Source organism: Gigantopelta aegis, chromosome 5, assembly GCF_016097555.1.
Source record: "Gigantopelta aegis isolate Gae_Host chromosome 5, Gae_host_genome, whole genome shotgun sequence".
Lineage (NCBI taxonomy): Eukaryota > Metazoa > Mollusca > Gastropoda > Neomphalida > Peltospiridae > Gigantopelta > Gigantopelta aegis.
In genome coordinates this window covers 14133120-14158897 of record NC_054703.1, presented here as the reverse complement: position 1 = coordinate 14158897, position 25778 = coordinate 14133120, and the positions used below count along the sequence as shown (strand labels likewise).

Genomic DNA, 25778 nt, shown 5'->3' with positions numbered 1-25778 from the left:
GGATCGATCCTAAACCGACCGCGTATCAAGCGAGCGCTTTACCACTGGGCTATGTCCCTCCCCTAGAGATTGAAATTTGGTCTACAATATCAAATGCTCCCGTTATTTTCCCTCTCAGTATCTATATCAAATACAGTATCTAAGTACTGTAATACTTAAACTTCTATACATAACACACTATAAAAACATTAATTAATGTTGGTTTTGTTTTATGCCACCACTAGAGCATAATTTGTTAATCATTGGCTATTGGATGTTAAACATTTAGTAATTATGACATATACATGTAGTCTTAGAGAGGAAACCTGCTACATTTTTCCATTAGTAGCAAGGGATCTTTTACATGTACTATCCCACAGACAGGACAGCACACACCATGGCCTTTGATATACTAGTCATGGGGCATCAAAGAATGGTTCCACTGACGGGATTTCACCCAGCGATCAAAGGCACATCATGCAATCACTCTACCGACAAAGCTAAATCCCGACCTTGTGTTATAAAACATACTCACCAATAACTGATGCTATGAAATAAATCTTTCTGCTGCCCACTGTTATATCAAATCCGATTGTTGTGTTATATAAATCTGTCTGCTGCCCACATACTCACCAATAACTGATGCTATGAAATAAATCTTTCTGCTGCCCTGTGTTATAAAACATACTCACCAATAACTGATGCTATGAAATAAATCTTTCTGCTGCCCACTGTTATAAAACATACTCACCAATAACTGATGCTATGAAATAAATCTTTCTGCTGCCCACTGTTATAAAACATACTCACCAATAACTGTGAAATATAAAACATATGCTATGAAATAAATCTTTCTGCTGCCCTCTGTTATAAAACATACTCACCAATAACTGATGCTATGAAATAAATCTTTCTGCTGCCCACTGTTATAAAACATACTCACCAATAACTGATGCTATGAAATAAATCTTTCTGCTGCCCACTGTTATAAAACATACTCAATAACCAATAACTGCCCATGTTATAAAACATACTCACCAATAACATGCTATGAAATAAATCTTTCTGCTGTCCACTGTTATAAAACATACTCACCAATAACTGATGCTATGAAATAAATCTGTCTGCTGCCCACTGTTATAAAACATACTCACCAATAACATGCTATGAAATAAATCTGTCTGCTGCCCACCATATCACCTGATGCTATGAAATAAATCTTTCTGCTGCCCACTGTTATAAAACATACTCACCAATAACTGATGCTATGAAATAAATCTTTCACCTGCCCATTGTTATAAAACATACTCACCAATAACTGATGCTATGAAATAAATCTTTCACCTGCCCACTGTTATAAAACATACTCACCAATAACTGATGCTATGAAATAAATCTTTCTGCTGCCCACTGTTATATCAAATCTGTGATTATATGACACCAGAAGGCCTATAGAGAAAAAAAACACAATTATATGTCAAGTGATATTTTAGTGCAAGAAAATACATGTAGTTACCTACAAACTAACCTATTTAAAATAATATCTCTGTATGTCTGTCTGTCTCTGTCTGTCTGTCTCTCTCGCACTCATTTTGCCCAAATATCTCTATCTTTTGCCGTCTCTGTTTGTCCTTCTGTCTCTCCATCCCTCAGTTCCTCTCTCTTTCTATGTCTCCCCATCACTTTCTCTTCTGTGTACCTCTATCTCCCTCTCTCTCTCTCTCTCTGACTGTCTGTCTGTGTCTATCTCTATCCCTCTCTCTCTCTTTCTGTCTGTCTGTCTCTCTGTCCCTCTCTCTCTCTGTCTGTCTGTCTGTCTGTCTCTGTCTCTCTCTCTCTCTCATACAGACAATGAGATATTAATGTAATGAACCATCAACTTGAACAAGCTGTGTACTTGCCTGGTAAAATGATGTCCCCGAATCCCAACAAGGAATACGAAGATGCACTGCACACGTTGAGGGGGGACCACAGAAGTCTGGGAACCTTGAATACCATCGGAAGCTGGAGGTACAAACAAAAGTAAAGTCTGTTTTGTTTAACGACACCACTAAAGCACATTGATTTATTAATCATCGACTACTGGATGTCAAACATTTGGCAGGCTGGCACCTGTGTATGTTGTTCACAAGCTTGTTAAATGAGATAGTATTTTCCACCACCCATTTCTGCTCTCCCTTGACACGTACATGCATCTTACAAACAATCTAACCAGCCTCGGTGGCACAGTGGTTAACCCATCGGATTACAGGCTGGTAGGTACAGGATTCGCAGCCGGGTACTGTCACCAACCAAGAGCGAGTTGGGTAGGTGTGAGGCCACTACACCCTCTCCTCTCCTACTAACCACTAACAACTAACCCACTGTCCTGGACAGACAGCCCAGAGAGCTGAGGTGTGTGCCCAGAACAATGTGCTTGAACCTTAATTGGATATAAGTGTGAAAATAAGTTGATATAAAAAATTCAAAACCTACATGTAGTCCAGATACCTTTGTAGTACAAAATATGGACTGGTTATTATCAATATGTATGTGATTCACCAGGGACAATTCTTTTGCTCCACTGTTTTGTATTTATGTTAGTATGGTGGACAGTGTATTATGATTTACTACCCTGATACCAATAGGGCTGTGTAAAGGGAGAAAACTCTTGATGACACTGTTGAAACCAAATCATATTATGGTGTAGTGAACGAAAGAAATGTTTTATTTAATGACGCACTCAACACATTTTATTTACGGTTATATGGCGTCAGACATATGGTTAAGGACCACACAGTTTTTGAGAGGAAACCCGCTGTCACCACTACATGGGCTACTCTTTCAGATTAGCAGCAAGGGATCTTTTATTTGCACTTCCCACAGGCAGGATAGCGCAAACCATGGCCTTTGTTGAACCAGTTATGGATCACTGGTCAGTGCAAGTGGTTTACACCTACCCAAGGAGCCTTGCGGAGCACTCACTCAGGGTTTGGAGTCAGTATCTGAATTAAAAATCCCATGCCTCGACTGGGATCTGAACCCAGTACCTACCAGCCTTTAAACCGATGGCCTAACCACAACGCCACTGAGGCCGGTATAAATGGAAGCTCGTTTAATATCCTGTAAGTATGTAATAAAGGGAAACAACTACAGACATTACCTGTTCCCCGGAATGGCTTTTCCCTCCTGTAGCAACATCAACCATTATACTATCTCCACTCTGAAACATACAAAGTTAAATTTTCCATTTGTTTAATGACACCACTAGAACAAACTGATTTATTAATCATCAGCTATTGAATGTCAAACATTTGGTAATTTTGACACACTCTTAAAGAGAAAATCTGCTACATTTTGTTCATTAGTAGCAATGGATCTTTTATATGCACCATCCCACAGCCAGGATACATGTAGCACATACCATGGCCTTTAGAGCTGGGCGGTATATCGTATATACCGTTCGGTATCTTATCAATACCGATTTACCGTACCGAGCAACCAAAAACAAAGTCCCCAGTTACAATTATATTGACCAAATGGTTAGGTCGAACTACCCGACGGGTTGAACACTTTCTCGAGCACCAAGGGGATTCAACTATATTTTCCACGAGAATACAAAGAAAACCAGTGTTGTCAGTGGATATGTTTGATACTAATCTTACCTTTGTGATGTACGGAGTGATGAACACAAAGAAGATATCATAGAAGAAGAGAACAACCAGCAGTATTGTGCAGCCCTGGAATACAGAAGAAAGGAATGTTACAGACACCAAGACTTCAGGCTGATGGGTATTAGGTTCACACCCCCAAACCGGCTCCCACCCAGAGTGAGTTTAATCACTAACAACTATCCCACTGTCCTAAAAAAGATCAAGTTTGTTTTGTTTAACAACACCACTGGAGCACATTGATTTATTAATCATAGGTTATTAGATGTCAAATATTTGGTAATTCTGATATATAGTCTTAGAGAGGAAACCCTCTATATTTCTCCAGTATTAGCATGGGATCTTTTATATGCAACATCCCACAGACAGGACAGCACATATCACAGCCTTTAATATACCAGTTGTAGTGCACTGGATGGAATGAGAAATTGCCCACTGTCCTATACAGACAGACAAGATAGGTGTGTGAGGTGTGATAGGTGTGATAGGTGTGTGAGGTGTGATAGGTGTGTGAGGTGTGTGCCAGCACAGAGTGCTTGAATCTACAGACTTACTATTTTTACACGGAACAATATACTGAACAGAAAAAGAACTGCGAATATGAAGTTAGGCTTCTTTTTTCTTTTTATTATTATTATTTTTGAATCCCATTCGTTTTTGTGTCCATTAAATACATGTATGTCAATCTCTTGGGAACATTTTGGGCTCATTTTGACAAGTCTGTTTACGAAATTAAATGTAACATGAAAACAAGAGTACCAGTGAGGTACATGGTACACCCGTCAGCAGTTTGATGGAAAAAACAAGGATTTACTGTTATGTGCAGTAGACCGTAAGAAGTAGGTTCCAGTGACCTAGTAATAGTACACAACTCACCGCCATCCCAAGTTGTTCCCACATATGAGGTTTGATGGTCCTGTAAACATCTGAATGCAAGATATGGTCTGGACAGGAAAACGTTAACAGACGGACGTACGGACTGACAACACCATACCATAATACGACCCATCGTATGACGGGCGTATAAAAACAATTATATATAATTACATGCTTCTTTTCTTCTTCTGTCTACATGCCATTGTATATTGGAATCTGAAATCCAATTAGTGGTGCTGTTCCTAATGACACCAAATCACCATTTGTCATGTCGTTACTCGTCGTAGCAGCTTAATATAGTCCAGTTTAGGAAATAGATCCTCATAAGAAAACAAATCTGATGTGGAATGTGAAATCTTTCTTTGATGATTACAAGTAGGCTGACCTCTGTAGTATTTAAATAACCCATACTTTTGAAGTTACTTGTTATAATTAATACTGATAACAACTGCAGAGATGCCAACGCTAGTTGGAGTGTCATAGGAATCCAGGCCTTCAAAAATAGGAATAGCACCCCCCCCCCCCCCCCCCCCCCGAATCCCCAAAATAGGAATTTTATCAGTGATGGCTCAGGAGCACATTTTTCTACATTTTGGTAAAGTCAAGTCCCAATCGGCAAACATCGGGGCTGTTCGGAAGACCGATTGCTAGACTGGTTTATTCTATATTGCCACGCTTGCTATGCTTGCTATTCAGAATGCATAAGTTTAAAGAAAAAGGCAGGAAACCAATCTATGCTTGTTGACGGTGAAGAGAGAAAAAGTTCCATTTCTCTGGTGTTAACAACATTTGTGCCTTCCAAAATATGATTTGACACGCAAAATTACGATTTTCTTTCTAAAAATCGGAATATCGAACAAGACAATCGTAATCTATGCTTTAAATTTGTAATGATTCCGCCAAATTCGTAATGGCTGGCATCTCTGCAACTGTACAAGTGGTATGGTGTCACTTGTATAACATGAGACGGTGCTCAGGTATGAGGCTTGCTAACTGAAAACATTTCATCGTTGACCTACATGTACACGTATGTAGATTTTTTTCTTCTTTTTCATTTCAACTTATTTCCGTGGTTATATCCAGTTAAGGTTCAAGTACGCTGTCCTGGGCACACACCTCAGCTATCTGGGCTGTCTGTCCAGGACAGTGGGTTAGTTGTTGGTTAGTGGTGAGAGAGAAGAGGGTGTAGTGGCCTTACACCTACCCAGTTTGCCCGTAAGAACTCTGTCTGAGTTGGAGCCGGTACCGGGCTGTGAACCCTGTACCTACCAGCCTGTAGTCCGATGACTTAACCACTGCGCCACTGAGGCTGGTTAGATTTTTTTGTAAGATGCATGTACGTGTCAAGGGAGAGAAGTCCCTAAAACCAGTAGTCACATGACCCTCTCGATGTTGTGTTTGTCACAGACTATATTCTTACATACATGTAGACATTACATTGAACTACATGGACAAATTAATGCTTGTGTGCAACCTAAAACACTCATTATTGTCCAGCTTTGGGCATGTACAAAGTAGGGCTATCTGCAGAACACGAACCATCGCTTTTTATTGAAAGATCAAATAAAACAAACTTTACTGTTTGTACACTCTGTTAACTTATTCTAGAAGTGTTAAATAAAACAAACTTTACTGTTTGTTCACTCTGTTAACTTACTCTAGAGGCATCGTTAAATAAAACAAACTTTACTGTTAACTTACCCTGAAGCTTGGCAACAGAATGGTTTTCAGCATGTTCACACAAAAGGCAAGCCCGAGAATATCCTGCAAGACCCAGGCATAGCTACAAAAAAATAATAATAATAATAATTAAAAAAACAATAATAATAATGATTTTGATAAGAATTATTTTAATCTCTATTAAAATACAGATAAATGGAAAACATCTTGTTAGTCCTCTGAACCTGTACCAACCAGATTAAGTTCAGGACTGTACCCTCCGGGGGGGGGGGGGGGGGGGGGGGGGGGGCGCGCGCAGGGCATTTGCCCCACTGAGAATCTCACATTTTTAAAAACAATTGATACTTCAGAAAATAGCATACATCTCAGGGTTTAATTTGTATAGTGTTTCATTTGTTTATAAAAAGTAGTGCCCTCCCCCCCTCCCCACCCCGGATTTTGATCAGGGTACGGCCCTGAAGTTATCAGTATTAGCGAACCTAATGTGTTTTTGGTCATCCAAATGTTTGTGAGTGTACATGTACCTTGAGAACCAGGGTCCATGACTTCAAGTTATATGTACTGTAAATCATGAAAATTATGTGCAGGGGTGCCGAAAGTACTCACCCACTCGTCAAATGCGAGTAAACATTCTGACGAATGAGTTAGAAAGTGCAACTACTCATCCGACAGCAGAGCTTGAACTTAACGACGGTACTGACGGCAATTGCTGTCGCTGAGATATAAATTGCCGTAGGTCGGGGACATCACTGACGGTACAAAAGTGCCATCGGTACAGCTCCTCAATGATGGCAAACTGTTTACACCTGGTGTACATTATCTGCCAGTATATAACATTAGTATATTTAAAATATGTCGTCTGTCTACATACAGCAAAATAATGTTTCAGTCATCTGTTTGCTTCAAGTCTTTCTTTTTCTAAATAGCTGTGGGCAGGCTTTAAACTGCCATAGGTGGGCTGTTTAAAACAAAATTGGTGTGGGAGATAAATTCTTAATTTCGAGTCCTGCGACGGACAATCTCTCTTTTTCTTACCGTCTAATTTGATTATTATTATTTTATTCGATTTTTTTTGCATAAAATCCACAATTCTGCATCAGCCATGCCAAAATTCCAAACAAAATGTTCAGAACAATGATGAAATACACAATACATGTACCGCATTGACAATAGATAACAGAAACGGAGCCGGTCAAAGGTCAATACTTCTTAGAAATGGCTTATTTACATTGAAAGCATATGTTGCTATGTTGCCTATACGTTTAATATAAAAATGTACAGCCAATAATTTATGCAGAAAAATATATTTGATATATGTAATTACAATCTTTAAAAAAGTCTGTCTTAGTCGATAACATCTTAAAAATTGCAGCAAACTCAGGAATGTCCTTTTAAGACAGAATTTAGAAAAGTATTTAACAGCACAATGTATTCAAAACACATGGGCAACATAGCAACATATACTTCATCTGATCATTTTAATATTTGTACTAGATTAAATTTAATTTTATTTCCTAAAATTTAATTTTTTTGTACATGTACAATGTATACATGTACGGAATTATTTGAAGACAAAATCCAGTTTGGGCTTCTTACAAATATTAAGACGACCAGAAACACATTAAATATACAGACACTGATATTCTAAACAAGAAAATGTATTTACTATGTAAGTCTAATCATAGAAATATTTTATTAGTCAGAAACATCTTACATTGCAGCAAACTCAGTAATGTCCCTTTAATATGTTGCTAACCTTGCTTTCCTCTCAACAACCCAGAATATAGCTACTGCCAGGCTAACAGCTATCAGAACCAAGTCGCGCAGTTTGGGCTGACTCGAGAAAAATGGTATCCTATTGGGTGGAATCCTGAAAATTTAAAAAAGAAATAACCAATCAAAATGAACCAATAACACACAAGAGAACATTTATAACAAAATATTGCAGCACCGTCAGACAGTGCAGCCATTTTATATAAGAATTCTGTGACATTTTATATGTGAATTTGTTAATGTATAATAGACACATAATGTATAAATACAGGATTCGTCACAAGTATTTTTTAATATGGAAAATATCAACCGAGTCTTATGTTAATCGGTATTTGTCGAGGCTCTGCTTTCGCTCGTCAGATACCAACACTGTTCACTCATTTCACAAAAATGGTATGACAGGCAAGCTCGTTTAGTATTCTATATGAACAAGACATTATTATAATCTTACTTTTTATCATATCGGATGACTCGTCCCCACAGTGGTTCAGCACAGCAGTATAACCCATATGCCCCGGCGAGACAAAACAGACCAATCACAACATACACTGAAAACACAGACAAAAACACACTTTAGTTTCAACTCGGCACACACAAGTCTTCATCATGAGCAAAATCAAGGCGAGACTGAGAACTCCGACTACAAGAGAGGTAAACGGCGTCCAAATGTCTGCCTAGCTCTCTTACAGTCAGAGTACTCGGGCTAAATCAAGGTGAGCCAGAGTACTCTGACTACGAGAGAGGTAAACAGCGTCCAAATGTCCGCCTAGGTCTCTTACAGTCAGAGTACTCGGGCTAAATCAAGGTGAGCCAGAGTACTCTGACTATGAGAGGTAAATGGCGTCCAAATGTCTGCCTAGGTCTCTTACAGTCAGAGTACTCGGGCTAAATCAAGGTGAGCCAGAGTACTCTGACTACGAGAGGTAAATGGCGTCCAAATGTCCGCCTAGGTCTCTTACAGTCAGAGTACTCGGGCTAAATCAAGGTGAGCCAGAGTACTCTGACTACGAGAGAGGTAAACAGCGTCCAAATGTCCGCCTAGGTCTCTTACAGTCAGAGTACTCGGGCTAAATCAAGGTGAGCCAGAGTACTCTGACTATGAGAGGTAAATGGCGTTCAAATGTCCGTCTAGGTCTCTTACAGTCAGAGTACTCGGGCTAAATCAAGGTGAGCCAGAGTACTCTGACTACGAGAGGTAAATGGCGTCCAAATGTCCGCCTAGGTCTCTTACAGTCAGAGTACTCGGGCTAAATCAAGGTGAGCCAGAGTACTCTGACTATGAGAGAGGTAAATTGCGTCCAAATGTCCGCCTAGGTCTCTTAAAGTCAGAGTACTCGGGCTAAATCAAGGTGAGCCAGAGTACTCTGACTACGAGAGAGGTAAATGGCGTCCAAATGTCCGCCTAGGTCTCTTACAGTCAGAGTACTCGGGCTAAATCAAGGGGAGCCAGAGTACTCTGACTATGAGAGAGGTAAATGGCGTCCAAATGTCCGCCTAGGTCTCTTACAGTCAGAGTACTCGGGCTAAATCAAGGTGAGCCAGAGTACTCTGACTACGAGAGAGGTAAATGGCGTCCAAATGTCTGCCTAGCTCTCTTACAGTCAGAGTACTCAGGCTAAATCAAGGTGAGCCAGAGTACTCTGACTACGAGAGAGGTAAACAGCGTCCAAATGTCCGCCTAGGTCTCTTACAGTCAGAGTACTCAGGCTAAATCAAGGTGAGCCAGAGTACTCTGACTACGAGAGAGGTAAATGGCGTCCAAATGTCTGCCTAGCTCTCTTACAGTCAGAGTACTCGGGCTAAATCAAGGTGAGCCAGAGTACTCTGACTACGAGAGAGGTAAACAGCGTCCAAATGTCCGCCTAGGTCTCTTACAGTCAGAGTACTCGGGCTAAATCAAGGTGAGCCAGAGTACTCTGACTATGAGAGGTAAATGGCATTCAAATGTCCGTCTAGGTCTCTTACAGTCAGAGTACTCGGGCTAAATCAAGGTGAGCCAGAGTACTCTGACTACGAGAGGTAAATGGCGTCCAAATGTCCGCCTAGGTCTCTTACAGTCAGAGTACTCGGGCTAAATCAAGGTGAGCCAGAGTACTCTGACTATGAGAGAGGTAAATTGCGTCCAAATGTCCGCCTAGGTCTCTTAAAGTCAGAGTACTCGGGCTAAATCAAGGTGAGCCAGAGTACTCTGACTACGAGAGAGGTAAATGGCGTCCAAATGTCCGCCTAGGTCTCTTACAGTCAGAGTACTCGGGCTAAATCAAGGGGAGCCAGAGTACTCTGACTATGAGAGAGGTAAATGGCGTCCAAATGTCCGCCTAGGTCTCTTACAGTCAGAGTACTCGGGCTAAATCAAGGTGAGCCAGAGTACTCTGACTACGAGAGAGGTAAATGGCGTCCAAATGTCTGCCTAGCTCTCTTACAGTCAGAGTACTCAGGCTAAATCAAGGTGAGCCAGAGTACTCTGACTACGAGAGAGGTAAACAGCGTCCAAATGTCCGCCTAGGTCTCTTACAGTCAGAGTACTCAGGCTAAATCAAGGTGAGCCAGAGTACTCTGACTACGAGAGAGGTAAATGGCGTCCAAATGTCTGCCTAGCTCTCTTACAGTCAGAGTACTCGGGCTAAATCAAGGTGAGCCAGAGTACTCTGACTACGAGAGAGGTAAATAGCGTCCAAATGTCCGCCTAGGTCTCTTACAGTCAGAGTACTCGGGCTAAATCAAGGTGAGTCAGAGTACTCTGACTACGAGAGAGGTAAACAGCATCCAAATATCCGCCTAGGTCTCTTACAGTCAGAGTACTCAGGCTAAATCAAGGTGAGCCAGAGTACTCTGACTACGAGAGAGGTAAACAGCGTCCAAATGTCTGCCTAGGTCTCTTACAGTCAGAGTACTCGGGCTAAATCAAGGTGAGCCAGAGTACTCTGACTATGAGAGAGGTAAACAGCGTCCAAATGTCCGCCTAGCTCTCTTACAGTTAGAGTACTCGGGCTAAATCAAGGTGAGTCAGAGTACTCTGACTATGAGAGAGGTAAACAGCGTCCAAATGTCCGCCTAGGTCTCTTACAGTCAGAGTACTCGGGCTAAATCAAGGTGAGCCAGAGTACTCTGACTACGAGAGAGGTAAACACCGTCCAAATGTCCGCCTAGGTCTCTTACAGTCAGAGTACTCGGGCTAAATCAAGGTGAGTCAGAGTACTCTGACTATGAGAGAGGTAAACAGCGTCCAAATGTCCGCCTAGGTCTCTTACAGTCAGAGTACTCAGGCTAAATCAAGGTGAGCCAGAGTACTCTGACTACGAGAGAGGTAAACAGCATCCAAATGTCCGCCTAGGTCTCTTACAGTCAGAGTACTCGGGCTAAACCAAGGTGAGCCAGAATTACGGGTCAGCATTTAGCACTTAGATGTTCCCTTGTTCAGTCATTGCCAGTGGCAGATTGTCGGGGGGGGGGGGGGGGGTAAAGGACCCATCCCCCTGAGCCTCCCCTAAAAATATTCAAGTTCCCCTGATTTTCTCCAATGAGATGCCCTTTTGAAGAGTTGGTCTATGTGCCCTAATCTGCCCTTAGTTGTGCCAAGTTGGTATCACACAGTGATAGAAATAAGCAGTATTTTTCACTAGTTCACCGGATAAATATGTCTAGAAATCTACTTGTCCTACAATATTTTCACTTGTCCAAATAAATAGTTTGTTTTATTCAAGTACAAGGATGATGTTTTTCATTGCTCAAAATGAAACTTGACTGAACACTTTTACTTGTCCACTGGACAACCACCAAGGTATATTTTGCTTGTCCGAGCAGATTTTCACTTGTCAGGACAAACGGACAAGTGCTTATTTCGAATATTGTCAAAGAAGCTGAAGAACACTGTTCGACCATTTCCTTTTAGTTGTATTGAACTAAAAAAAAGTATAGGTAATTACAGCAAGGGCCATAACTGTAAACACTAGGGGAGGTAAATGAATAAATGAAAGGGAATGAGCAAGTGATTACTTGGGTAAGAGTTATTGCTTATTGTGTTAGCTACATGTACACGTATCCATATTCACATGTACATAAGAAGATGGTTGTCTTGTTTAACGATACCACTAGAGCACATTGATTTATTAATCATCGTCTATTGGATGTAAAAAATTTGGTCAGTTAGATATATAATCTCAGAGAGGAAATCTATCTGTGGGCCCATTGGGCTATTTCTTGTTCCAGCCAGTGCACCACGACTGGCATATCAAAGGCTGTGGTATGTGCTATCCTGTCTGTGGGATTCCTCTCTAAGACTATGTCATAATTACCAAATGTTTGACATCCAATAGCCGATGATTAATAAATCAAGGTGCTCTAGTGGTATCGTTAAACAAAACAACTTTCTTGTATGTGAATACAAACCGAGGTAATCGTAGAAGTACAGAACGATGAATACACACCGAGGTAATCATAGAAGAAATACAGAAGAATGAATACACACCTAGGTAATCGTAGAAGTACAGAAGAATGAATACACACCAAGGTAATCGTAGAAGGTACAGAAGAATGAATACACACCCGTAAAACGGACAGAAGAATGTTGGAATCACCGCCATCTTTACCCAGGTACTTCGCCGAATCAGAAGTACAGAAGAATCTTTACACACCCAGGTAATCGTAGAAGTACAGAAGAATGAATACACACCGAGGTAATCGTAGAAGTACAGAAGAATGAATACACACCAAGGTAATCGTAGAAGAACAGAAGAATGAATACACACCCAGGTAATCGTAGAAGTACAGAAGAATGAATACACACCCAGGTAATCGTAGAAGTACAGAAGAATGCATACAATGAAGAATGAATACACACCTAGGTACAATACGTAGAATACAGAATATATATGAATACACACACACAGGTAATCGTAGAAGAAGTATAGCACATACAATGTATATGATACATGCACATGACCGCGATGAGATATGAGCATACAAAACACACGGACACGTTCATCTTGTTGGAATACACATACAATGTATATATATACATACACACACATATATTATACCATATATATATATATATCCGACTTCACATACGAATACACACCGATATATTCCCCGAACGATTCTTTGAGGCGTAACTGCAAAAATAATATATATATATATGTGTGTGTATATATATATACACACACATGTATATATATATATATATATATATATATATACACACATATATATATATATATATATATATATATATACACACATACAATGTATATATATACACACATACAATGTATATATATACACACACACACACAAAGACATTAACGACTCTTGGGATGTTACTCTCTATCAGGCTTTCTGCGACAAAAAAAAATAAATTATATATTAAAATAAAACATAGAAATTATTGTTAATGATACTTCTTAAACATTTTACACAATTACTACATTTGGAAACAATAGTTTAAATAAAGTGATTAAAACCAAAATAATTGTACAACAATAATGTAACAGCATGTAGAAAAGTATTCCACACATAAAAGTGTCAAGTACTAGTAAACCCAATGAAAAGACAGGTTGGTCAGGTTAACACAGAGCAAATAAAAAATATGTCCAGACCAAACAGCAAAGGAAAAAAGAAGGAAGTTATAGTCATGTGACAAGAACAAGAGGGAGAATACAGTAGAAAGGTTTAAGCCATCCCATTGGCTTTTGGGATGTTCGGATCAGGGCCCCGTTCCACGAAGCGATTTTAGCCATACTATTGTCGTAAATACCTACCATCGAAACCTTAAATTATTTCTATGATCGTCAGCCCGTTCCACGACACGGCGTAGCTTACTATAGTCGTAAATTACAGTGAAAACTTACAATTGGTATGAGGCAGTTGTAAGCCACTACCGTAGCTGTCAAATGGCAGTTAGATGATGATTTGATAATTTTCGAAGATGGATACTAACTCTTTGAGTAAAAATGGATCTAATATATACCAAATACCTTTTATGAAACTTTATGATCAATGAAAAACAGTCTAGGCCTAACGACCTTCACACGCAAATAAGGGAGATAACTCTCATGTCTTATGCATTCGGCAATTATCGCTTACCGAATAAATTGACAAAGTTACTTCACGTTTTTCCCATGCCAATGAATACATCCAACATGTTCCGAAAAGTCGGTAAAGAATTTATTATTTAACTAATTCGCATTTCTTTGCAAATAATCTATTAATAATTAAAGGAGCACTTACGACTACCATAAGGTTGCTTTGTCGAACAGCTGTAAAGTTTACGGTGCCAGTTGTAAAACTCACCTTAAATCACTACAATTAACCTTACACAATTCGTTCATGGAACGGGGCCCAGGCTACTAGCCGTAGGAGTAGAGTACACGTGATTGAGGACAGGTAACGTTGACAAGAAATAACCTACTCAGACTGTCTTTCCAAGCCCGACCAGTACGGGCCGACAATGATACAGAACAAGGCGATGGCGAAAATGAGGGCCATGTTGGGGTCGACTCGCGGGGGATCAGGGGCATACATGGACACACGGACAGATTTCCCAAGATCCTGAAAAATAAAACACATGTCATGAAGTTAATATTTGAGTGGGTTACGAAAAACTAAATTCCAGAGTTCTTTTATTTATGAATTCAGGCTAGCAATTTTAAACTGATGGCGAGTGTGTTCTGTATTGTGATTGGTTAATTACATTCTTTTTCCAGGATCAAATACAACCCGGAAAGCTAATGACGTCATTAGCAATTGGAACAGGCGAAGTTGACGATTCAAGGGTCTACAGTTAGATTGTAGCCATATATTTTTTTCTCAAGAAATACCAAATATACAGTTAGTTCCACTGAAAAATTATCCAGTTTACAATGGACATTACCATATTGAGTTTTTAAATTTACAGGTGTTATTGTCAGGCTAACTCCTTCGGCCAAAAATGACATTTGTGGAATCAAATAGACAATAACACCCGCAAATCTAAAAACTCAATATGGTTATCTCCTAATTTGCAAAATTTATTTTAATTTGGCGAATAAATGTCTTGTTTTTTTTATTACTCCCAATCAAACAGACAATGTCATGGTTTGGGAGCCTTGAATCATTGCCTTACAACATTGTTATTACTCCCAATCAAACAGACAATGTCACGGTTTGGGAGCCTTGAATCATTGTCTTACAACATTGTTATTACTCCCAATCAAACAGACAATGTTACGGTTTGGGAGCCTTGAATCATTGCCTTACAACATTGGTAATACATATTGCAAGGACGTGTCTTGAACAGACCATAGGATTTCAAATTTCATGGTAAACACTTTTTCAGTTCCATGTCTTGTGATCTTGGGAACCCATCGGAAACTATTTAAAAAATTTGTTTATACATGTGTGTGTGTGTGTGTATATATATCTATATATATATATCTATATCTATATCTATATATATATATATATTTTCGTTGAATAGTTGTAATCGATATACTAATCATTGGAAATTTCAGTTGCATGATTTTACCGACACAGTACCGGAAAGAATTGTTTCCATGACATCTGAGGCCGGTCGTGTCCTGTCTCTGGGATGGTGCATATAAAAGATCCCTTGCTACTAATGGGAAAATGTAGCGGCTTTTCTATGTAAGACTATATGTCAAAATTACTAAATGTTTTACAACCCAACAGCCAATGAATGATTAATAATTAAATGTGCTCTAGTGGTGTCGTTACAAACTTTAACAGACAAACCTGCATGAATTTTGTCATTATTCTGTACTCAAGGCAGTTAACTCTTGGTAATTTATTTTCCCTTTGAGCCCAAAAGCAACTTTAATGCAGGATTTTTATTAATTAAAACAAATTACTTTAAATAGCCTTTATTGGAAATGAAAACAAATGTAAAGTCATCTTCCGATATTTGAAACAATTTGGCAAAACATAGTTTGTATTTTATCTGCTTTTAACTTTACAATATAAGTTTTAAACCATTAATTCAGTGAATGAATGAATGAATAAATGAACAAAAATATACATCGGCTATTTGGTACCAAACAGTTAGCCGTTAAAACCTTCAGTAAAAACAGTCCTACTGCACAACATTCTCTTGTTGTTTTTGTTTATTCAACACTTGGCCTAAAGAATGAGAAAAAACCTGCTACTCCTCCTAAATGTAGCTTATTCGGTAGAGCATTCATCTGAGGTGCTTGGATTCCAGGATCGAATCCCCTAGAGTTTTGGACCCAGTTTCTGTTTACGGTCCCCCCCCCCCCCCCCCCCACCACCACCTCCGATCTGAACATTTGCCTTACAACTGGTATATCAATGTCTGTCTGTGGTAAAGTACATTTTATGCACATTTTCTGTCTATTTATCAAATTAACTTTATCATGAAAAGTTAAAGTTTGTTTTGTTTAATGACACCACTAGAACACACCGATTTATTAATCATTGGATCGCAAAGATTTGGTAATTTTGACATATAGTCTTAAAGTCTTAAAGAGGAAACTTGCTACATTTTTACATTAGTAGCAAGGGATCATTTATATGAACCATCCCACAGACAGGATAGCACATACCACTGCCTTTGATATACTCTCATGAAAAAATACACGTTTATTTTGTTGTTCGGTGTATTTGTTATTTTAAATACCTTAATTTTCTGGTAGTCCGAGTACAAAATAAAGGCAATGGTGATGTTGACTTCATTGTATTCGGCTGGGTTCGATTCATTGATGCCAGGAACAATCTGAAAAAACAAGAAAATACTGCATTAATTATAGACATTATTATGGCAGGTCTTGAAATTGCAACCTGCAAATAGCAGTTCATTTAAATACAAATTTATCTGCTAAAACTACATACCGGTACTCTCAAAGAAGCAGCTTTTCAGACCTAACAAATGAAAGAGAAATTTGCCTGCTACCCCCCTCCCCCCCTTCCCAATATATATATACATGTGTGTGTGTGTGTATGTATATATATATATATATACATGTGTGTGTGTGTATGTATATATATATATATATATATATATATATATATATATATATATATATATATATATATATATATATATATATATACATGTGTGTGTGTATGTATGTATATATATATATATATATATATATATATATATATATATATATATATATATATATATATATATATATATATATATATATATATATATATATATATATAAACTGATAATCAAAAGAAAGTATACCAATTATTTTTTCAAAGTATTAAAAACAACACAAAACACAAGTTGATGCAAATGTTATATTTTGAAAGTATAATAATTTGGTGATAAATAAACACGAGTATACTCAATAAAACCCATAAAATGATTATATCACAGTTCACAACAGCACTAGGGGTGAAATGTGCGATTTCATAAAGGACCACTCATAACGAAGGTGAATAAATTTGACCACAAAGAACACGTTTCAATAGCGTGTATGTCCACCATGTGCAAGTATGCAAGCATGGACCCGACGTCGGACAGGTTTCCGTCAATGACAATAAGTCTGTCCGCTGTTGGCCACAGATACTGCCCCAAACCATGACAGATCCACCACCAAACGATTCAGTCTCCTGAACACAGCACAGAGCTGTTCTCTCTCCTGCACGTCGGTATATCCGAGTCCTGCCATCAGCTCTGAATAACTGGAACCTGCTCTCATCAGAAAAGAGTACACGTTGCCAGTTCCGATGTTGCCAACGTTGAAACTGACGTGCCCAAGGCCAGTCGCTGCAGATGACATCATAGTAAGGAATCTGTTATAAATGTAAGTGTAAGATGAGGAGAGGGCGATCCTCATTGGCTGTTGTGACGTGGGATCTTCCACTTCATGGTCTGTATGCAGTCCTGCCAGTCACCCTGTAACGCTGTATTAACCTGGTGATCGTCAATTTTGTGCAATTCAGGATTCTTGCCACATGGGCATAACTCGCACCCAACTGCACCATACCAATAGCTCTCTCTCTTTCTTCAGCAGTTAGCCTTGCCATGTTCTCTGGTGTTTTACTGTTGACTGAGGCATGTTCTAAGCAATGGCACCCCTTTTTACACCCTTATGTGCACGAGTATCATGTTTCTCGTGCACTATAAATTTGATGAATAAACTCATTTTGCACGTGCAGCATCGCCCAAACGCAGCGATGTGCGACTATTCATCATTGATTGCATTATAACGAGCAATACTGGAACCTATCTAACCTTCCATGAACGTGTATTGTGTTTATTTATAATAAAAATAATTGGTATCCTTTCTTTTGATCGTCAGTATATATAGATATATATATATATATATATATATATATACTCTAAACTACAGCACAAAGGTCTTACGCCTATCATAACTCATGTTTTTCAGAATTCTGTTCAATTACATATTCCCCAAATCACCATTTCATGCTGGATTATTATTTTACAATTATTTAAACAAATTAATATTTTTAACTCTCTAGTTATGGTTACATGTTGTAAGTTATAATGTGGACTACAGTTTTCTGTGTATGATTAAATGCATTAAACTTTGTATGTGAAATATTTATCAATCGTTTTAGAATAAACAAACCGTAGCTTACAAAATTAATGTTTTTGTTACTGTAATTAAAAAGGCAAAAACGAGAGAATAAATCGGTAAACCTCGGTCCCTCACAAAACAAATGTTGTCAATTGGGTTAGAATTGCTTTATCTACATGTCACAACCTCACAAGGGTATAGTTTCTATTATTCTAAGCAAATATATAATGTAGCTCACTCTGAGAAGCAGATACAGCCAACTATACTTTAATTTTTCCTATATAAATGTTATTTTTGAAAACAAGACCAAAAATAAAAGAAGACTGCTTTTTAACAATACAAATTTTGGTATACATTCTTATTTGAATGGCAAAATGGACAAACCGAAGATACAAGTATCACAGGCACAATAACTTGAATAAGGTTTGATAAAAATAGGCGAAGTAAACATTTATCGGTACATTTCAGAACTTTTCGCCAGTTTCCGGTAATACCACAGGGTCTGACAAATATTTTTAAAAGTCACTAGCCGCAGGGCTAGTGGGTTTGTAAATTCCAATAGCCCACTAAAATAAAGCACTAGCCCAAATTTATGATCAATTACAACACACTTTATACAAGGCTGAAAAACAATGTTTCAAGGAACCCAACCCCTATAGAACCTAAAAATTCAACGGCTGACCTTTTTTCTTCTCCTTTTTTTATATACATGTACATGAGTATAATTGTTGTTGTTTTTTTGTATTATTAGTGTAAGTATTATTTATCTCTACCTGTAGAGGTGAATGAAGTTTCAAAAATAAATTAATCATTTAGGTTTTTTTTTAAAACTGCATGACCTACCCTATTTTGTCATGTTTGATCCTAAACCATTTTTCTGTTTTCACTTTTGTGCACACATACGCACACACACACACACCAATCCTTGCCACCTCATCCAGAGTGGGCAAGTAATTTAACAAACTCCTCTCTCTAACCACCCAAAACAAAATAATTTAATGCACAATACAATGTAACACGATAATGCATGATCTTGTTCAGTGTATTCGGTAGTGAATTATCACCAGGAAGGGTGATGTCAGTTGCTCAAGTAATATATTGGCAAGATTTAACTCGTCAATTGATAGACAAAAAAAGAATTATCTTGTACAGATGTGAAATGTTATCCAATTGTTACACACATTTAACAGGTCAAGCCGGCTCTATTATTGCATTCCCCGATTGCCAACATCCCTATCGCAAGTAAACAAGGCATTAAAATAAATAAGACAAACACAGTAATGCTAAACATGACTGGGGTTGTACTTCAATTATACTAGCCTTTTAATTAATTGGGACTTGCTATTCACAACTTTGTTACCTTGTTGACATACATGTGCGAGATTTTGTTACCACGTGATTTGTACAACCAATCAAAACACGTGTTTTATTAAGGTTGTTTCCTGTCCATGAAACTTTAAAGTGAAAAGGAAACAAAGTCTGCATTGTGTGTATTGTTGTAATTGACAATGCAGAAACTTCTGGTTACTGCATTTTATAAAAATTTAGTTCAAGCTGAATAATAATATATATACTTATTGATTTGTTGACATTATGCGATGACCAGTTTAAGAATAACATTTATCAAACATACATCGGTGGAGGAAAAACTTCTTCTTTTTTTAAAGCCACTAGCCCATCGGGCTACTGGTTTTGCATTTGTCACTAGCCCTGTGTTAAAAAGCACTAGCCCCGGGCATCGGGCTAGCGGATTTGTCGAACTCTGAATACCATTTAAACAAAACAGTTGTATGTTTCATTAAAAACATGATATTATTAAGTAGTTGATAATGTGTTGTTATGCTGAAATGAAAGTATTAATTAATAGCATTATTCAAATGAATCAGAATGTGGCAGATGATTAACAACACTTGATTGGTCACATCAAACGGCACGATATGCGTCGATGTACAGTCTGGCACCAAAGTAAAAACACAGTCCGACATACGTCGACAAGGTGATAAGTGAGCTACATGTATAACACTAAACAAATCGGGATCTCAACATCTGTAGTTTGATTTCATTGTATAAATCGTATTAGGTTCAAAATATTACGGTGACTTTGACTTCTCACCAATGCTAATAACTCGGCGTCATGATCAGACTTTCAGTGAAAAAACACACTAATTTCGCCGACAAGATTAGGACCTGGTATCTTACCAGCTGGGTTCCATTTTGAAGTGAAACAACGAGAACAGCAAATGCACGATGATCTTCCACGAAGACACCTTTCTCCACAAACGAGCAGTTCCCACGTGACACCGCCACAACCGTGTCAGCAATGTGATCAGTGTAGTTGTCACTACATCCTAGTGTATCGACCCTGTCTATCAGATGATGAGATAACTGGAAAAAACAAACAAAAGAAAACATTTAACAGAATTTATTATATAACATTTAGTGAAATATCTTAAAATATTAGTGAAATAAAAGTGTTATCAGTCACTCAGTGACGATAACACATTTTAGAGTAAAAAAATTACTATTTCACTCTAAAATGTGTTATCGTCACTGTAGAAAATGTTATCTTCACTGTAAGAAAGCTGGAACTATTTTGCTACTGGCATTTTAAAAATAAAAGTAAATTGCCAAAAGTTATATAATTAATAGAAAATTTCATGTTTTTTTGTCAAATATGATTTATATCTCAGTGCTTCTAGATTATGGTAGCCATACTCTCATAGCTAGTGATATTCAATGTTGGGCTAGCTAGTAAATAACTACTATTGCTATGCCCAACGGCTAGTAAAAACCCCAACCGGAAGTCAAATGTTGCAGTGAAGTCGATTTTGTAAATATGAATATTCTGCCCACACCCCAACCCTCCAATGTTAGTGTTTTAAAGCTCTATCTCCCTCTTTAAGTGACATATCTGATTATTACTAATGTTTAGTAACTTTCTTAATTGTGGCTAGTAAATTTTAAAAATCACTGATCCTGGCTAGTGTATTTTATAAAAAATCTTGAAGCCCTGAGTAGATACAAAGGTAGGACTATTACTAATAAATAGTTTATAACAGGAGCCCTTTCATTACATTATTAACACACACTTTCACCCAAAGTGAGTCTGATTTGAAAAAATTATAATTTAATGACATCACCAGAGCATAATGGTTTATTAATCATCGGCTATTGGATGTCAAACATTTGGTAATTCTGACATACGGCCTGGTGTTTATAAAACTTTTAGAGTCTAGACTCAAGACTGTAATAGAGTCTGAGACAGTAATGTTATGATAGCATCATACAAATTGTATATGTGTGACATTATTAGAGATTGAGGCTGGACTCTTTAACGTTTTATAATAATTATAAGCACAGGCCATATGGTCTTATAGAGCAAACCTGCTAAATTTGTTCCATTAGTAGCAAAGGACCTTTTATATGTGCACCAGACCACAGACAGGACAGCACATACCACAGCCTTTGATATACCAGTCATGGTGCACTAGCTGGAACAAGAAATAGCCCAATGGGTCCCCCGATGGGGATTGATCCTAGACCGACCGTTCACCAGGCATACATGTACGCTTTACCAGTAGGCTACATGCATGTCCCGCTCCAAGTGGGCTGACGTGTAACACACAGAATGAGAAATGGGCCAAATGTTTGACATCCAATAGTAATGATTAATAAATCAATGTGCTCTAGTGGTGTTGTTAAACAAAACAAAAACTTTAAATATACATGTACTTACATGTACTGTATGTATTTACATACATTATAACCACTAATACATACATGTACGTAGAAATCCTGCTGTAAAATAAGGCACAATTACATGTATATCGTATATCAATGTCCATGGATGGATATTAATTAATTCATCTTTCAGTGTTTCATATAATGTACATGTACGTACATTTCAATTGTCAAGAGCAAATTAATACTATTTACAATGTCATAATCACACAATGCTTTAGATCTCACTAATTTGGACACAACGGGAACTTTTGTCGTTTCTGAGTGCACGAAGGTCTTTTTAATTCAGTACTGTCATTAACAGTTGCTGTGAGTTGTCAATGTTCAGAATATTAATAAATTTGAAGTTATTTTAATCTAATTAAATGTAACATTTCTGTGGTTTTGAGGTCAGCATGTTTGTACTTAAGTTGGGAGTGATTATTACATGTACAATGGACACACCGTTTATCGCCTCGACTTTGACGCAATCTAAAACCCTAGAATACGAACCTGTTGGCTCAATGTTGATGGAAGATTGTGAAACATCAGATTGTATCCAATACAAAACTGATCGGTTTCGCCTTTGTTAGCTGATTCTGCAAATAAAACTCCATATTCGGAAGAGGCCTGAAAAATTAAATAATAAAAATGCCAATTTTTAATGATTTTTACACTTAAAAATATTTGTATTTATTTTTTGTTTTTGACAACACAGGAGAATGGGAAGTTCAGGCATGGTATGTACATATTGAGGCCAATTTCACTGCATGGGTCAGATCGCTATAAATAATCCATTATCATTTATAATATGTATATATACTCTTCAAAAAAAGAAACATGACATTGGTTAAAATAATGCTATCGGATTATTTTTTACAGAATCAAAGACATTGTAAAGACAATCATGTAAGTGAGTGAATGGTGATGCAAAAACACAAGAAAACATGTCCGATTTGCATAAACATAGCCATAGTCAACGTTTGTACTGAAACGCAAAAACGCAACACTCAGAGAAGCATTTGCGTCATTGAAGTTCTGTAACTTTGCATGCCGAACCCTCAGTTGGTGGGGCATAAAAGGCTACAACAGCAGTGATTGAAACAGACTGCATAACAACACTGCAGGTAATGCAATAATGACATTGTGAGATTGCAAGCAGGGGCAACTCAACAAGCTGTGGCAAGGCACTTTGGCATCTCCAGACCATCTCTGCTTTATGGACACGGTACAACACCACTCAAATTGTTAATGACAGGGCAAGGTCGATACATCCGGGTGTGTCATCTTCGAAATCGAGCCACAAAAGCAACAACACAGCGATACAAATCCCTGGACTATGCAGAATTTCTGACCAGACAGTTCGTAATCGGCTGAGGGAGGCAGGAATTTTCCCAAGAAGACCAGTGTGACTTAACGTTTTGACCCCATGTCACTTAGCGGAGCATCTGCCGGCACGTGTCAGTCAGGAGCTTCTGCAGCGCCACAACATCCAGACATTACCTTAGCCTGCCCGTTCGCCGGATTTAAACCCAAAAGAACATCTAATATGGGATGCATTGGATCAGCGTGTGCGCCGGAGGAATCCACCACCCCAGACACTTCCGCAACTTGATCTTTGGTTGCTTGTATCATGTCTACTAGCCCGAGTACTCTGACTGTAAGAGAGCTAGACGAACATTTGGACATAAACACGCTCTCGTTACAGTCAGAGACCAATGTACTTGTCATTTTGAGACGGCCCCTGGAAGACGGAATGGCTGAGTGGGCGATCATGTGATGCAACATCACGATATAGGTCGGCGAATATGGGTGCTGTCGGGTTTCTTTCTGTAGTGTGTGTATTAGTGATTAATATCTCAATTTCTTTTAATCAATCAACTCGATAATGATCAATGTAAAGGTATTTGACGTCAAACATAGGATTGTTGTGGTATTAGAGCGGAAGTCTTTGCCAACTTTTTGGTTGTCGGCAATTGCCAAAAAAACACATAGCTTGGTCTCTGACTGTAATGAGAGCGTATTTATGTCCAAATGTCCGTCTAGCTCTCTTACAGTCAGAGTACTCGGGCTACATGTCTACCAGTTTTTTTTAATTAAACTTTGAAAATCAGTGTCATGTTTCTTTTTTTTAAAAGAGTATATATACAGACCTGTGTACAGAAGTGAAAAAGATCACAAACTTGTCTGCTTGATCAGCACCAGTTCCAACTTTTATTTTCCACAAATAAAAATAGTTTAAAATGACAGTGTGCTTTTGGAACACATCACTGTTGGATGTCTTTCCCACAATTGAAAGTGAAGATACAGACTTGTAAAGAAAGTATTTTTTGGTCTCCATAAGCTTGAAATTGTTCATTCCGAGCTATTTTTCTTAGATACCCGATACTTTTGTTTACTATCTAGAATGGATTATTTTACGTCCATGTTTTCGATTTGTTTTTTATAACTGATTTATTTCATGTAGTGATGATATATATATATTGTAACACAAAAATATTGAATATTCTTTTTGTTGGTATTGTATCTGTGTTTTTGTTGATGTGATAGCGAGTTGGATACGTGTTTAAACAATGATTTGTAAGATAAATGGCATGTCACACCAGACACGACTTTTTATGTAGTATAATGTATTGTATTTCTTACTTAATATCCTTTAAAAGACCACGTTTTAGCCTAGTTCATCAAGATTATGTAGATAAACATCGAAGTTTATCTTAATGATTTATGAATATAAAAATTGCACACGTTTTACAGCTCAATCATGTAAACGGGATACACGATCCATAAAAAAGCCCTAACACAAGACTTAATTTAGGAAAATACCAATAAGGGGCCTTAACTTTAGAATAATGACAAACCTTGTGAAAAAGAAGAAGGCAAAAAAGAAATCTCAACATTTTTTTTTAAAGACGGAAGTAGATGTTTTCCGATTTTCAAACATCGACTAGTATGTTTCTTTCGTTAGAGAAGCGCAGCAAATGAAAATAATTAGTGTGCAAGGTGAAGGCTAAACGCCGATTTTGTGTGTGCTATCTGAGGTTGCACTGCTTCAAATCAATTGTCATAGGTGATTAAATTAACATTTACTAATACATCTACAACGAACGGGACGGTGCTGATATTGAAGATTTAAGATTTGTTTCTTTCTACAAATATTATTTCCAAATAAAACGGGTGTCCTTTTCCTTAATCTGAACATGATAATCCAGGTAATACCTTAATTTTATATTCGTATATTCGGTTAAAATGAATCCATGAATGAAATTTAAGATGATTAATTTAACAATGCTACTAGAATGATTTGAAAAATAACAATTATTGTCACAGTTGACTTCTGCCCAAACTTTTGATTGGTTTTCATGTTAGTAATATATTATATTACGTCATAAACGCTTTCACGTGACTTTAACATAGCAACGTAAGTGGATATTTGAGAATGTTGCTGAGAGGTTTACGGTCTACTAATATCAGGTTTTTTCCTTCTGGATTTGCTCCGTTTTGATGTTGCTTTATACGGAAGGTAAAATTATACCCTTTTTTATTAACGTTTTTATCTGTTTTTCTTATTATTACCGAATCGCCC

General features: G+C 37.8%; 1 protein-coding gene across 1 annotated transcript in view; it reads right to left on the bottom strand.

Annotated features, from left to right (window-relative positions):
* Positions 1-25143, bottom strand: part of LOC121372960 (signal peptide peptidase-like 2B) — a 32492-nt gene extending 7349 nt beyond the window's left edge. The window contains exons 1-14 of the mRNA XM_041499399.1: positions 25054-25143; positions 22706-22822; positions 20672-20857; positions 16591-16686; positions 14368-14507; positions 13029-13072; positions 12745-12798; positions 8410-8506; positions 7942-8055; positions 6207-6288; positions 3624-3698; positions 3122-3181; positions 1881-1983; positions 1351-1428 (exon numbers count right to left, since the gene is read on the bottom strand). Coding sequence (XP_041355333.1) covers positions 1351-1428; positions 1881-1983; positions 3122-3181; positions 3624-3698; positions 6207-6288; positions 7942-8055; positions 8410-8506; positions 12745-12798; positions 13029-13072; positions 14368-14507; positions 16591-16686; positions 20672-20857; positions 22706-22822; positions 25054-25092 — 1285 coding nt within the window. The 5' untranslated portion in view covers positions 25093-25143. The remainder of the gene's footprint in view (positions 1-1350; positions 1429-1880; positions 1984-3121; positions 3182-3623; positions 3699-6206; positions 6289-7941; positions 8056-8409; positions 8507-12744; positions 12799-13028; positions 13073-14367; positions 14508-16590; positions 16687-20671; positions 20858-22705; positions 22823-25053) is intronic.
* Between the last annotated feature and the right edge of the window lie 635 nt (positions 25144-25778).